This window comes from Amborella trichopoda, chromosome 7 (assembly GCF_054954075.1).
Source record: "Amborella trichopoda isolate Santa Cruz 75 chromosome 7, AtrichopodaSantaCruz75HAP2 v2.0, whole genome shotgun sequence".
NCBI lineage: Eukaryota > Viridiplantae > Streptophyta > Magnoliopsida > Amborellales > Amborellaceae > Amborella > Amborella trichopoda.
In genome coordinates this window covers 29,924,673-29,937,643 of record NC_142342.1, presented here as the reverse complement: position 1 = coordinate 29,937,643, position 12,971 = coordinate 29,924,673, and the positions used below count along the sequence as shown (strand labels likewise).

General features: G+C 35.7%; 1 protein-coding gene across 32 annotated transcripts in view; it reads left to right on the top strand.

The window, feature by feature from the left end:
- The window catches only part of LOC18438664 (putative ribosomal large subunit pseudouridine synthase SVR1, chloroplastic), a 33,049-nt gene extending 20,356 nt beyond the window's left edge, over positions 1 to 12,693 (top strand). For 3 of the 32 annotated variants that reach the window (XR_016059427.1, XR_016059419.1, XR_016059411.1), the window contains 7 exons: positions 3,793 to 3,943; positions 9,088 to 9,144; positions 10,018 to 10,073; positions 11,413 to 11,624; positions 11,838 to 11,952; positions 12,316 to 12,523; positions 12,658 to 12,693. Coding sequence is in view for 5 of the 32 variants with exons in the window: in XM_011626799.3 (XP_011625101.1) it covers positions 3,793 to 3,943; positions 9,088 to 9,144; positions 10,018 to 10,073; positions 12,316 to 12,388 (337 nt within the window). In the remaining 27 variants the exon portion in view is untranslated. Of the gene's footprint in view, positions 1 to 3,792; positions 3,944 to 9,087; positions 9,145 to 10,017; positions 10,078 to 11,412; positions 11,625 to 11,744; positions 12,088 to 12,315 lie in introns of those variants that run through there. The other 29 variants (XR_016059429.1, XR_016059416.1, XR_016059407.1 and 26 more) reach the window with 13 other exon arrangements.
- Positions 12,694 to 12,971: the final 278 nt, after the last annotated feature.

Here is a 12,971-nt window from a genome sequence, read left to right as displayed (position 1 = left end):
ATTTGTGGGAGAGAGGTCTTGAACACTTGGAGGATATGTTGAGAGAGAGAGAGAGAGAGAGAGAGAGAGAGAGAGAGAGAGAGAATGTGAGAGAGACGGACCTTGAGGCCGTGCATCGAGAGAGAGAGAGAGAGAGAGAGAGAGAGAGAAGGGCAATACCGGGCCTTATTTTTGTTTGGTGGATTTGAATTTCTTCTTTTTTTGTTTTTTTAAGGGATGGCACTAGGTGGGTGCCCAGATCGCCTAAGTGCGCCTTGATCGCCTAGGCGCTCACCTAAACCCCACCGCCTAGGCGGTTTGTTGGCCAGGCAGCAAGGCTTTCGTTCATTGGTTTGGTAAAACACAAAAAGGAACAAAAGGAGACTTGTCATTTGGATAAGTCTTATTATGGTTCTTTTAGAGGTGGTGATTCAGGTTGGAAGTATGATTATAACCCGAATCCAAATGATAAAAATTGTATAAGATATAATTTTTGTGAAAAAGCGACCAACAGGGGTATTAACCGATTCAAGAAACACATTGCCGACATTAAAGGGAATGTTGTTTCTTGTAAAAAGGTTCCTGAAGCTATTTGGGATGAAATTAAACAATATTTGAATTTGGTAAAACCAGAAAAGGAAGAAAATGCACCTTATTATATGGAAATATCTTCAAAGGTTTTCTAGAAGTGGTGATTCAGGTTGGAAGTATGGTCATAACCCATGTCCAAATGATTAAAATTATATAAGATGTAATATTGTGAAGTCATGCTATTCTTCCTACGGTACCCTTCAAGAGTAAACTCATGTACTCACTCCCACGCACGCCAGTCAGCGGGACCGAAGAGAGAAATGAGGGGGGAGTGTTCGTTAGGAACCGTGGGGGGTGGGCAGGATAATTGGTTCATAAATCCCTACACTCCAGCTAAAGCAAGAGCAATGATTTGAATGTATATGGTAGACCCTATTGAATGACAAAGGATAGACTGGACCACATGTACCAATGAATCATTATTTACCAGTTCAAGAAACACCGTACCAATATTAAGGGAGATGTTGCCCATTGTAAAAATGTTTCTAAGGCTACTAGGGCTCAGTAAAACACAAAAAGAAAAAAATAGGTGAAAAGGCACCAAGTAGAGCAGCCAAGACTCTTAGAGCCTCTGGATCATCTGCATAGAGCAAGAGGGGGGTAGAAGAAGAGGAGGAAGAGGGGGGTAGAAGCAATTGATTAAGAAGTTTAGGGAGAAGAGAAAAGACCTCTACATGATCTCTATTGATTTAGAGAAAGCATATGATAGGGTACTTAAAGAGTTAATTTGGTAGACATTGGAGAAGAAAGTAGTCTTTAGAAGATATATTGACATGGTGAGAGATAATACTCGAGGGAGAGCTAACTAGTCTAAGAACAACTAGTGGAGTGACGAGTTGTCAGTGACATTAGCTCTAATCAGGGTTTACTGTTGAGCCCATATCTTTTTGTTTTAGTTATAAACGAGTTAACTAGATATCTACAAGATGATGTACCGTGGTGTATGTTGTTTGCGGATGGCATAGTTTTGATTGATGAGACTAGAGACAGTGTCGATGCAAAGTGAGAACTTTGAAAGGATGCTCTAGAATCCAAAGGTTTTAAAATTAGTCGGACTAAAACATAATATGTGGAATGCAAGTTTAGTAATAATACGAGTAGAAATGAGAAAGTTGGAAAGATTGCTAGACAAGAACTACCTAAAAGACATTATTTTCGATATCTTGGGTCGATAATCCACAAGAATGGAGAGATTGAGGAAGATGTCGTTCATAGAAATAGAGCTGGGTAGACGAAGTCGAGATGTGCTTCTAGAGTTTTATGTGATCGTCAAATACTAATGAAACTGAAAGGGAAGTTCTATAGGACAACTGTAAGACTAGCCATGCTTTATGGGACAAAATGCTGGGCGGTAAATAAACAACATATCCATAGAATACAATTGATGGAACTTAAGAGTGGCTCCAATAGGTGTTAAGGTGAGGGAAAGTAGACTTAAGTGGGCTGGCCATATGCAGCATCGACTTAGAACAACACTAGTTAGGAGGGGTGATTTGGTTCAAGTGGAAGGCTTTAAAAGGGCAAGGGGAAGGCCTAAAAGGATATGGATGGAAGTACTAAGAGCAGATATGGTGACTTATGATCTGACTAAGGGTATGGGCTTTGATATAGTGGAATGGCAGAACATGATTCATGCAGCCAACCCCAAATAGGTGGGATAAGGCTCGGATGATGATGATGATAATGTTCAAGGATATTAAATGTTCATACAATAAATAAAACAACCAAAAGTCCTAACTTAAGTGACTTTGAAAATAAATAACACTAACTATAAATAAAATGACTAAAAAATCCTAAGTGAAATAAAATTTATAAAAAGTCCCCAAATTGTCCATCTAATAAAAAGAATAAAATAATCTAGAAAAAACCCTAAAGTGGCTAGAAAATTGTCTCATGCATTGCTTGCTCTTCTTTTTCTTCTTCGCAGCCCTCCTAAGGTTCACATCCTCTAAGTATGCGCAAACATTAGGAGGAATCTGAAGCTCCCAAAGATGATACTCGTTGCCTTTTCCACTTGAGGCATTTTGTGCATCATCAATTTGTCCTCTTAGGAATTAGCTTCTTCTTATTTACTGTTATTGTATTATGTTATTTTATAGTTCTTATTATTTACTGTGTTATTTTTTTTCCCTCAGCCAAGGTGGGATCTCCACATCCTTTGTACTTACTGAACTTTCATAAAGCTTTTTCCTATATTTTATAGTATTTTTACAGCCTGTGTTACAGCAAGAAGGAAATACAAAAAGAAATGAAATAGAAGAGCTAAGAGTGAGAGAAAGAGAGCTAAATAAAGCCAAAGAGAGGTATAAGAAGTTGATGCCCTTCTTCCTTAACTTCATATACGGTTTTCGAAAGGAGTCATCAATTATTGAGAAGGGATTCTCATATTTTGAGGTGGCAGGATATCCTTAGGATTTAAAGCTATTGTTCTATAATTTTGTTGACACATGATGATCTTATCTTTCAGTAATTTATTTTTACAATGTTGATTTGACAAGTTGTGATTTTATCCTTTAGAGAATCTACTTTTGTTTTATTGTTTTTAACACGTAGTGATCTGTGAAGAATCTTTTCGTACTGTTAATAATCCTTCTTCTATTGACAATCTTAATATATATATATATATATATATATATATATATATATATATATATATATATATATATATATATATATATATATATATATATATATTAAGATTAATCCCTTCAAGTCCTTCATTGGAACCATTCAAAGCCACTGAATTAGCCCCATCCATATCATCTCCATTTTTTTCAGAGGGATAAGAAAATCAAGATCTTAAGAAGAGATTTTATCATCCGCTTATTCTTTATAATCTTATTCCTTAATTTTATCGTGTCATTGTGTCAACTGCCTTTCAATGAGGATGACCTTATCCCATGCTATTCTTGCAAGAATGAGCCTATTAGTGCAATGAATGAAATTATGAATAGCCTGAAAAAAAAAAAGAATTAAGAAAATTGTTAACCATATCATATAACTGTTTCTCTCTCATCTGGACTTCAGTGAACATATGTTTTGTTGCCACTTATTAACGAGCAATTATTTCACACTCTTAATTGATTATGTTCTGAATGTAATTTTCTTTTTGAAGTTGGTCATATCTTCATTATTTCTACTTGAGATTAGTTAATTATTTATTTAGACTACTGGTTACTACTTCCTACCATTTACGTTATATTTAATACCATGTACATGCAGATATATTGCAGCTATTGAAGGTAATGTCCATAGACGACATTTGCAGTTAATCAGTGATGGCACAATTGTTGAAGGAAAACATTGTACGCCGGATTTGGTCGAGCACTTGCCAGCACAACCTGGCAGTTCAAGATCTCGACTACGAATTGTGGTATTTCTGTGATTGACTCTTTAGAATCAGATGTCTTCTAAGTGTTTCAAACTTTTCCTGAATTTTATTGCTATCGTCATGTAGAGAATCTTTTACATCTTGAGGAAATGGGGTATATTGCAATCAACTATCCCTTTTGCTTTCTTAACTTTTAAGAATTGCTGAAAAGTAATTTTGGATTGATCCTCAAATTTGCATGACCATGTCAAAGATATTGATATGATGGATAAAAAAATCATGTTTCTTTTTTTGGTGTTGGGTTGGTTGTGGTAGGATTTGAACCTTGTTAGTTGTGCCGTGGTCCTTGATCCCAAACTCAAGCCGTCTCTCGCACTGTAATTATACACACTAGCTTTGATTTAGGAATTGCCATATTACCAATGTAATCTAAGGGAAAAGCATTTAAAGGGCAACTGTAGATGATATAAATTTGAAATATTCTAGGCCGTTTCAAATGCTCTAAACTATACAACATTGTCTAAGAATCCTTGCCAAGCTCATTGTCGACGATGATATGTGCTCAGCATGGCCATGATGCTTATGTGGCGATAATGCATTAGCCTTTGCAATGAATTTTGATTTCTTCTTGCTAAAAAAGCATAGAGAACAAGTATAAAGTGAAACACCTATCTGACAAGGTAGTTATATGCCTTTATATGCTGTATCTTTATGTTCAGAAAGAAAAACTTAGGTTTTGGCTCAGGAGTTGCCAAGACTGAGTCTACTAGTGACACGATGGAGTCAACTTAGGGACTTCTTCAAGTTTTCCTTGAACTGGGGTTAGCTATACTGGGTGTTTCTGGCAGTGATGGTGTTAAAGCGGTGTTTTGAATCCCCTGGCTTGGCACAATCTACGATCTCATGTGATGTGTCGTACCTTGCTACAAATGAAATGTCATTAAGGAGATGGTGGTGGTGATGGGTCTTGTGGTGATGCAGGAAAATTGAGAAATAGTATAATTAGCAAGAAACAAAGCCAAATACAAGCACAATTCAAAGAAACCTAGGGTTTCTTCTCCACACCCAAGCTAGGGTTGCAAAAGCTTGAGCTTTCTTTTTCTCAATTCTAGAAAATCATGTGACTGCCTTCTCCTAGGGCCCAGGCACCTTTTTATAATATTATTTTATGTTCCAAGTACAAAAAGGGTCCAAATAAATAGTACATTAACCTATATATCCTAACTTAAAATTTTTAATGACAGTTTTACCCTATGAACAGTACTCATGAACAATACTTGTGAATAATACTCATAAGTAAAATGAAAATTATAAAAACCCTATAATCCAAAAAAAAAACTAAAAAAGACCCTAAACTAAAACTATAATGTACATTCATCATGTGGCCTTCTGGTTGCAATTTATCTTTGCTTGGAGCGTATCTTTGACCATACTTCTGTCCTGGACCACCACCATTGAAACTTCTTCAATTATTTCCTTTGGATTCTTTCTTCTATCCTTTAATTTTTGTGACAATCTTCCTTTTCTTTCTCATTGGATTTATGCCTTCATTTTGTGAACTTGGCATTTTAATTTGTCGAAGTTCTTTTTTTACTTGTTCTACAACATTCAAGTAGTTGTAGGGGCCTTCCTCCTATGCAAATCATACATGACGATGAGGAATCTTTTGAAGGGCCCAAGACTATGGTACAATGACATGGATACTTATGTCAGTCTCTGACACAGATGAATGTGTCAGAAACGTCATTCTCATAATTCGGTTTCAGACATGATGCATTTGTATATCATGGAGAGGGGTTGGGCAGGTTGTATGTCAAGTGAAATTTAGTACTTCCATAATTACATTTGAAAGAATAAGATATGCAAAAAGGTCTTAAGTTCTTAAGTGTCTGAGATATATGTGTCCTTGGAGTGTCAACTTGTACCAAGAATCATGATCACACATTCTAGGTTACATTAGCCCACGATGAAGGAACTCTGGATATGGTGGCGAGATGTTATACCTTCATTAAAAGGTCTTATCGCCTTCCAATTAACTTAGATACCAAGGAGTTTCAATTCTTTTGAATATTCAGAATGGGCTTACTCATCTATTTTTACTGAAGAGTAGCGCACACTGAAACAATAAACATTTTGGATTTTTGTTCTTGAGATTCATCAAAAAATCTCTTGCATATCTCTATGAATATTTAAGTAATAACCAATCTAATGGAGCATTTTCTCTAGAAAATAGTTTTCTTTTTTCACTTCTTGTGGCTTTTTCTTTTTGGTAGAAGTGTTCTAATTAGGCCTGTCCAAAGGATCTCACTTGAGAACAGCTGACAACTCCACTGATGATAATTGAAACCTTAATTTGAATTTCCAGATAATGAAATTTGAATTGTCCAGCTGTTTGAATTTCACCTCATTTCTGATGATGTACTTGTGCATAAAGAAGCTCCATGACTTGTTGGAAGCACTAGACCTTAAATTGGTTGAGGAATACTCATCTAGAGCTCACTTTAAGATACGGATCTGCTGATATTTTGAAGTGGACAAGTAGTAATTTTTTCTTATTTTAGTTTTACTTCTCTTTCATGGGTTGATATATAATTTTACTTCTCTTTCATCTTTACACAATTTGAAAAGTATAGCGAAGGGCAAAATTGCGAGACTTCTAGCAGAAAATTTCACTTCATATAATGCTGAAATTACATTTAAAGATTCTTCAAGTACCTCATCCAAGACGCAAACATAGATTGAAGAAACATCTATTTAGGTTTTGGTGGTTGAAAGGATTCATAATTCCCTCTTACCATCATCAGATTCATCTATCTTCTTCCAAAGGTTGAAGATGAGTGTGTGAGCATGCTGAGGGCCAAAACCAAAGGAAATCTGATTTGATATGTTGTATCAACCATACCGTTTGTAAGAGAGAACTCCGACCCTCTTTAAAGCCCTAATACGCCAGCTACGAATTTTTGCCACTTTGCCATTTACAGATGAACCTAGAAAAAAGAGAGATTTTAAACTCACCTAAGGACAACCAACTTAACGACTCCGTTCCTCCCCCTCCCAAACAATAAAATACAAAAGGGAAGCAAAAAGCCCGCAAACACACATACATCATCAAGACGAACTGCCACTTTTAGCACTTCTTCAAAAAAATCAGTCTATGTTTTTTTTTTCACGGCCATGTTCTTTAGGGTCAATAAAGCATGTGTGAAAAAATTTGGGTCAAAAAAATAGAAGGGTGGCAAAAATAGGACTCAATATGGTAAGCTAGTAAAGTGTGCAAGTGAACCTGGATAGCTATTTGTGTGTTTTTTACCTGATCAAGTGTGTAAGTCAACTTAGAATAATACTCAACATGGTTGCCTATTAAAATTCATGAAGTTCAGATATTAAAGTTGCTTTTCAAAGCTTGCTATTTAATACATTTAATATACTTGATGATTTTTTAAAATAAAAATTATTTAAAAAATGAGCACCCAATGGGTGTGAATTGAGGTATCAAATCTATGATTTACAAAGTTGATTAATTCACCAACTTGTGATATGGTTGTTTATGCCACTGTTGTTATCTTCGCTTTGCTTCGGGCAAAGTGCCTGAAGTCTTCGGGTTTACCCTCCATAGCAAAGCGAAGCAAATATAGAAGCGTATTCTTCCTTCGATACTTGTAACTTTTTTAAACTTCCCGTAACCAAAAGGTTGTCTACCTGTTGAATGCCACATATAACCAAAAAGTTGTGTAACTGGTGAATGGCACGTATGGAAGTACGAAAAGGAAAATTGCCATCTTACATTCTTTGCCACGTTTAGAGATAGTAAAAAAAAGAAGCAATTCTACTGACCGGGTTCAAAAGCAAAAGCAAAGTATTGATATTTTTGAAATTTAAAAGAATTATTCAAGTACTTTTCAAATTATTAGTATTAAAATAATATTTTAACTATTTTATTTATTATTAAGTATAGTAATGAATTTATATATTATTAATTTTTTATTTTTATATTGTTTTTAAAATTTAAAAATAGATTTTTATTTATATAAAATAAATAAATAAGAACGAAGCCTTCCCCCGAATCAGCCGAAGCACCGAATTGCTTCATTTTTTAAACCAAACCGAAGCAGGCTCCGAAGCGAATATGACAACATTGGTTTATCCACAATATGCAAGGGATTTGAACTGGGACATCAGACTCCAAGTTAATAAAATGCACTTCAATTCAGAAACTAGGAAAGGTGTTAATCCATTTGGGTGGGTTTAGGTCCATCAGCTAACTATGCTATCCCTAACCTCTGATTTTCTGTGGAGGTTGTGGTTATCCTTCACAAGGATGACTTGCTCTCACAAAGCATTGAGTGGTCTTGCTCCTTCCCTCCTTATAATAGGTGATTCAAATGTTCCACTGACTTTTAACCATGCCCTTCTTAAGGAAGAACCTCACATGGAGCCACTAGGTGCTACAACTCATGCTCAGCACAAGAAGGCTTTATTTTATGATGCTTTACAAAGGGAACAAGTTTTGCAGCTTCATACCTCCAATAAATGCATTCTCTATTGTTCCTGTCAGGTTGTCTCAGCTTGTAGCACATATCTTGAAATTTGTGAGGCTCATGTATTACGATAGTTGTTTTTCTCAATTTTGCAGGGCAAATTGTGTCTGACTTTCGACCTTTAAAAATGAATTTTTTCCTTTTCTATAAGAATTAGGATGTCCACGACATTGGAGAAATCGTTCTAACTATTGAATCTATCTTATTCTCTTGATCTGACGGAAGTATTGTACCACTTTTTTCATAATTGTTTCAGGACAGCTTCATGATGCTAAGCATCTATAGTTGATTTTTCGTAATATGGATTTACCATTTGAAAGATGGTCAGATTCATGCGTGCAACCACATCCATTACTTCAATAATGCATGTGATTCTTCATTATACTGCAGCCTAGAACTTCTGAGTTTGTCACTTTCATGTGATACTTAGTCACTTAATGACTTCCCCCTTTTTCCTTTAAGCTATTATTGCTTGTTCATGATTATATTCATCTCTTTGCGAAGCTTGTTTTCGGAAGTACTTGCTTTCAACATGAGTTATTGGTCAGTTAAAATTATGTAATTCTAAAAGTTCTTGGAGCCATAGATGATGCGTAGTTTTCTTAAATAAAACAATCTACTTATATCAAATAATTTGGTGGTTGATAGGTTAATGAAGGGAGAAACCGTGAAGTTCGTGAGATTGTGAAAAACGCGGGGCTTGAAGTAAGTTTGTCGATTGCATGAACTGGGTATATCATTCTTATCAACTCATTCTGATTATTTGCTTAGAAGCATACTTAATGTTAGGTAGCCCTAGAGTGCTGGACATGTTTGCAACATAAGGCTGAATTATATTTTCTTATCACCATTTTGTTTTGAAGAGTTCCAACATGATGTTTGTAGGAACCTCATAGTTGGAAGGCATTTCTGTTTACAAAAGTAAAAACTAATGTTCTTTGGATTAATCCTATTGATAAAATTCTCATCACCCTTCCGGTAATGGCCTCTAAATGTCTCCAGCAGACAACTCTTGGATCTAGTGATCCCTTCCATTTCAAGTAGTGGGGCCTCCACTTTTGATACCATGTGGAGTGAGTGCAACCTTTACACATTTACTACCCAACTGCTGGTTTTAGAAAGTCTTAAGATATTTGAAAATGTTTCTTGTATATGTCATTTGGTTGAAAGATGATCCTAGCAAGGGTAACACCAACCCATCATGTAATGTTAATTAAGGATCTAATTCAATTTCCTGATGATTATTATACACAGGTGAAGTAGAGTTTTAAGAGTTTAAGTTTTTGCCGCTGCACTTAAAGCATAAAATTGTCTCCGGCATTTGAAGTTGAATAATACAACATTAGTTTATCATCCATTATGAATGAATTCCTCTCGTTGTAAATGTTCTTTATTTATCCTATACTGTCTAATCAGCATCAAACAATGATGATGATATTGTTGAAAATAGAATAATGTTGATCTTTAGACATGAACATTAATTTTTTTTAAAAAAAATATAAATGTGCATGAATCTCAGTTTTACTTGAGATAAAAGATGGATCTACTTATGCTAACTGCACCTTCAACAAATTCCAGCTTCATTCGTTAAAGCGTGTTCGTATTGGTGGTTTCAAGCTTCCTGCAGGTCTTGGGTAATTATCTCTCTCTATTAATTGGGGTGTTGGCACCTCCTGTAATCTTGTAAAGTCACATTCTACTGCCTTGCAGGAATTTTTATGTTACGCTGCTCCTATAATTACTGTCTTGGTCAGGAATAATTTTGTGATTTGATTTATGTACATACACAGATTCATCATTGATTGGTTCTTATTAATTATAGCATGGTCGCTACTAATATTAGATATTATCTTGTACTTTGGTTTTGGCTTGATTGGTCCAAAGGTTTTAAAATTAGCACTAAGACAAAGCATATACTATATAGAAAGTAAGTTTAATAATAATAGGAGTAGAGACGAGGAAGTAGTTAAGATTGACGGCCATGAAGTACAAAATAGAGAGATTGAGAAAGATGTTGCATTCAAAGTTAGAGTTGGGTGGGTGAAGTGGAGACGTGCAACCAGAATTTTTTATGATTGCTGCATACCAATGAAGTTGAAGGGCAAGTTCTATATGATAGCGGTGAGACCAACTTTGTTCTATGAGACGGAATGTTGGGCGGACAAAAACTAATATACCCACAAAATAAATGTAGCAGCGATGATGATGTTGAGATAGATGAGTGGCGAGACACGAAGGGATAGAATTTGAAATGAATCTGTTTGGGAGAATTTAGGTGTGGCACCAATAGGCGATAAGATGAGAGAGAGTAGATTTAGGTGGGCTGGCCATGTGTGGTGTCGGCCAAGTACAACACCTGTTAGGAGGCGCGAGTTAGTTCAAGTGGAAGGAATGTAAAGGGCAACGGGTAAAACCCAAAAAGACGTGGTTGGAAATAGTTCGAAAAGATACGGGGACTCATGGCCTCACTGAGGGTATGCCTTTTAATAGAGCTGAATGGCAGACCAGGATTTGTGTAGCCGACCCCAATTAATCAAAAGGTTATGATGATGATGATGAATTGAGCATGCAGATTTATTTTTCTTTGCATCATGTATCAAAAGCGATTTTGTGGTTGTGTATTGGAAACTCTTTTTGTGTGAAAAGTAATGATAATTGTCCATAAGATTGTTACTCGTTTATTGAGAAGACTGAAGTCTGTTTTTCTGTTTGAAAATCATCATTAATCTGTCAGAATTGTGGAAGAATCTTATAAAAATTCTTATGTTTCAATCTGGTAATAACTTTCCCCAATTTGTTGCTGATTATTCATTTCATGTTGAATGGTTCAGATTTGGGGATTATAGCTTTTTTTATTTTCAAATTCAGATCTAGAGCCTCGAGTAAAGTCGGCTTTTATCACCATTATATATGTATAGATGTATTTAGTCATGGATGTATGTATTTATGTCATATGTATTTATGCATGGGTAGGTAGGTAAGTAAGATCGAGCGTGTTTGGGTTGTTTGGGGGGAGGAGAGTTCGGCTTCTCTTGTAGCTGCTTCTGAAGAACCCTGGTTGATGGACTCACATGTTTTCACTTAGGACTCCCAACTTCTTGAAGTATCGACTTGTCAGGATTATATAGCATTTTATACACTCGCTATCTACTGTCTTTTCTCTGGTGGCCTTAACCTGTCACTTGGTAAATCACTCATTCAACCATTATTTTCGCACACAATCCAACCTGTACTTTATTATTAATTTGAATGTTTTAGTTCATAGTTGTTCCTTGTCATTGTACTCTTTGTTGCTTTCCTTGTAGAACTTGTTTGACATTCTCCATTGTGACCACTTCGAAGGAACTATGTGTCTAGTCAAATGATACATAAATTGTTTCTATGCTTTATGTGAGAAGGCTACTGGGATCTGTCAGGCTTGTAGTATAAAAGGTGGAGCTCGATTGGATGGGATCCCCTTCAGCTTATGGAATACAAAGGGTGGCTACCCTCTTGACTTCTGTTAAGGCACAGGTTTGCCATGTTATCTTTTCGCCAAGGTCAAAGATGATCACGTTTTGTACAACTTTTATGGGCATTGCAGCTTGTTTGAGAATATAAATAAGGCTTTTGTTACAAAGCCTTATTAACTAGGGACCATTTTCTTGATATTAAAGTTTATTGGTAGCTTTTGTGGCCCAATTAAGAAAATATTTATTTCCTTTCTCTTTTTGAACTTCGACAAATTTCATTTATTCCATAGATGTTGGGTAGCTACATTTGACAACAGGCAGTGAAAAACAAAAATCACTACACTCATCATTCACCTTTTGCAGTTATGGATGACTCTAAAAATCTTCGTGTGGATTGCTCTTTCTTAATGGGTTTCCGTTTCAGGCTTGGAAATCACCTTGCACTTAAAGAAGCAGATCTCAAGTTGTTGGCAGGCAAAATCCTGAGAAAAGCTTAGCAGATGAGCGTGCTAATATCGACCTGTCCAATTCCTAGTGTGCAATCCAGCTGACCCAAGTGCCACTTCTTAATGTCTTCCCAATTAATCCTTCATCAAAATTATGAAATATATTTTGGGGCTGGTTTTATTCAGGCATGGTTTGGTTCATAGTGTTTTCTTGTATATATCAAGCATCTTTTTGCCTTTTTTATCCTTGTGGAATTGTTTTCATATTTTCATATTTATATATATGAGGTGGTACATATTGTAAAACATTTTTTTTGCAGGTTTATGTATTTCATGAAAAGGTACTTGCCTGAGAATCATCCTGTCTTTTTATGTCATTGAGCTCTCCTGCTTTCTGGACAAAAACCATGTAAATTATTCAATTATTTTTAACTTTGTGATTTATCCAATGTTACTATGCTCCTGCAATAAGCATGATTGCAATGGGGCGGTTGGTGAGCATGAGGTGCACCTGGTGAGTGTTTTGTTTGCCCGCAGCTTCTGTGTTATAAATTGCTGGTAATTTTATTGCAAATTAATCTTCACTTTTCTTTAGTTAATTGTCTTATTAGCAGATCAATTGCAAAGTGCATGA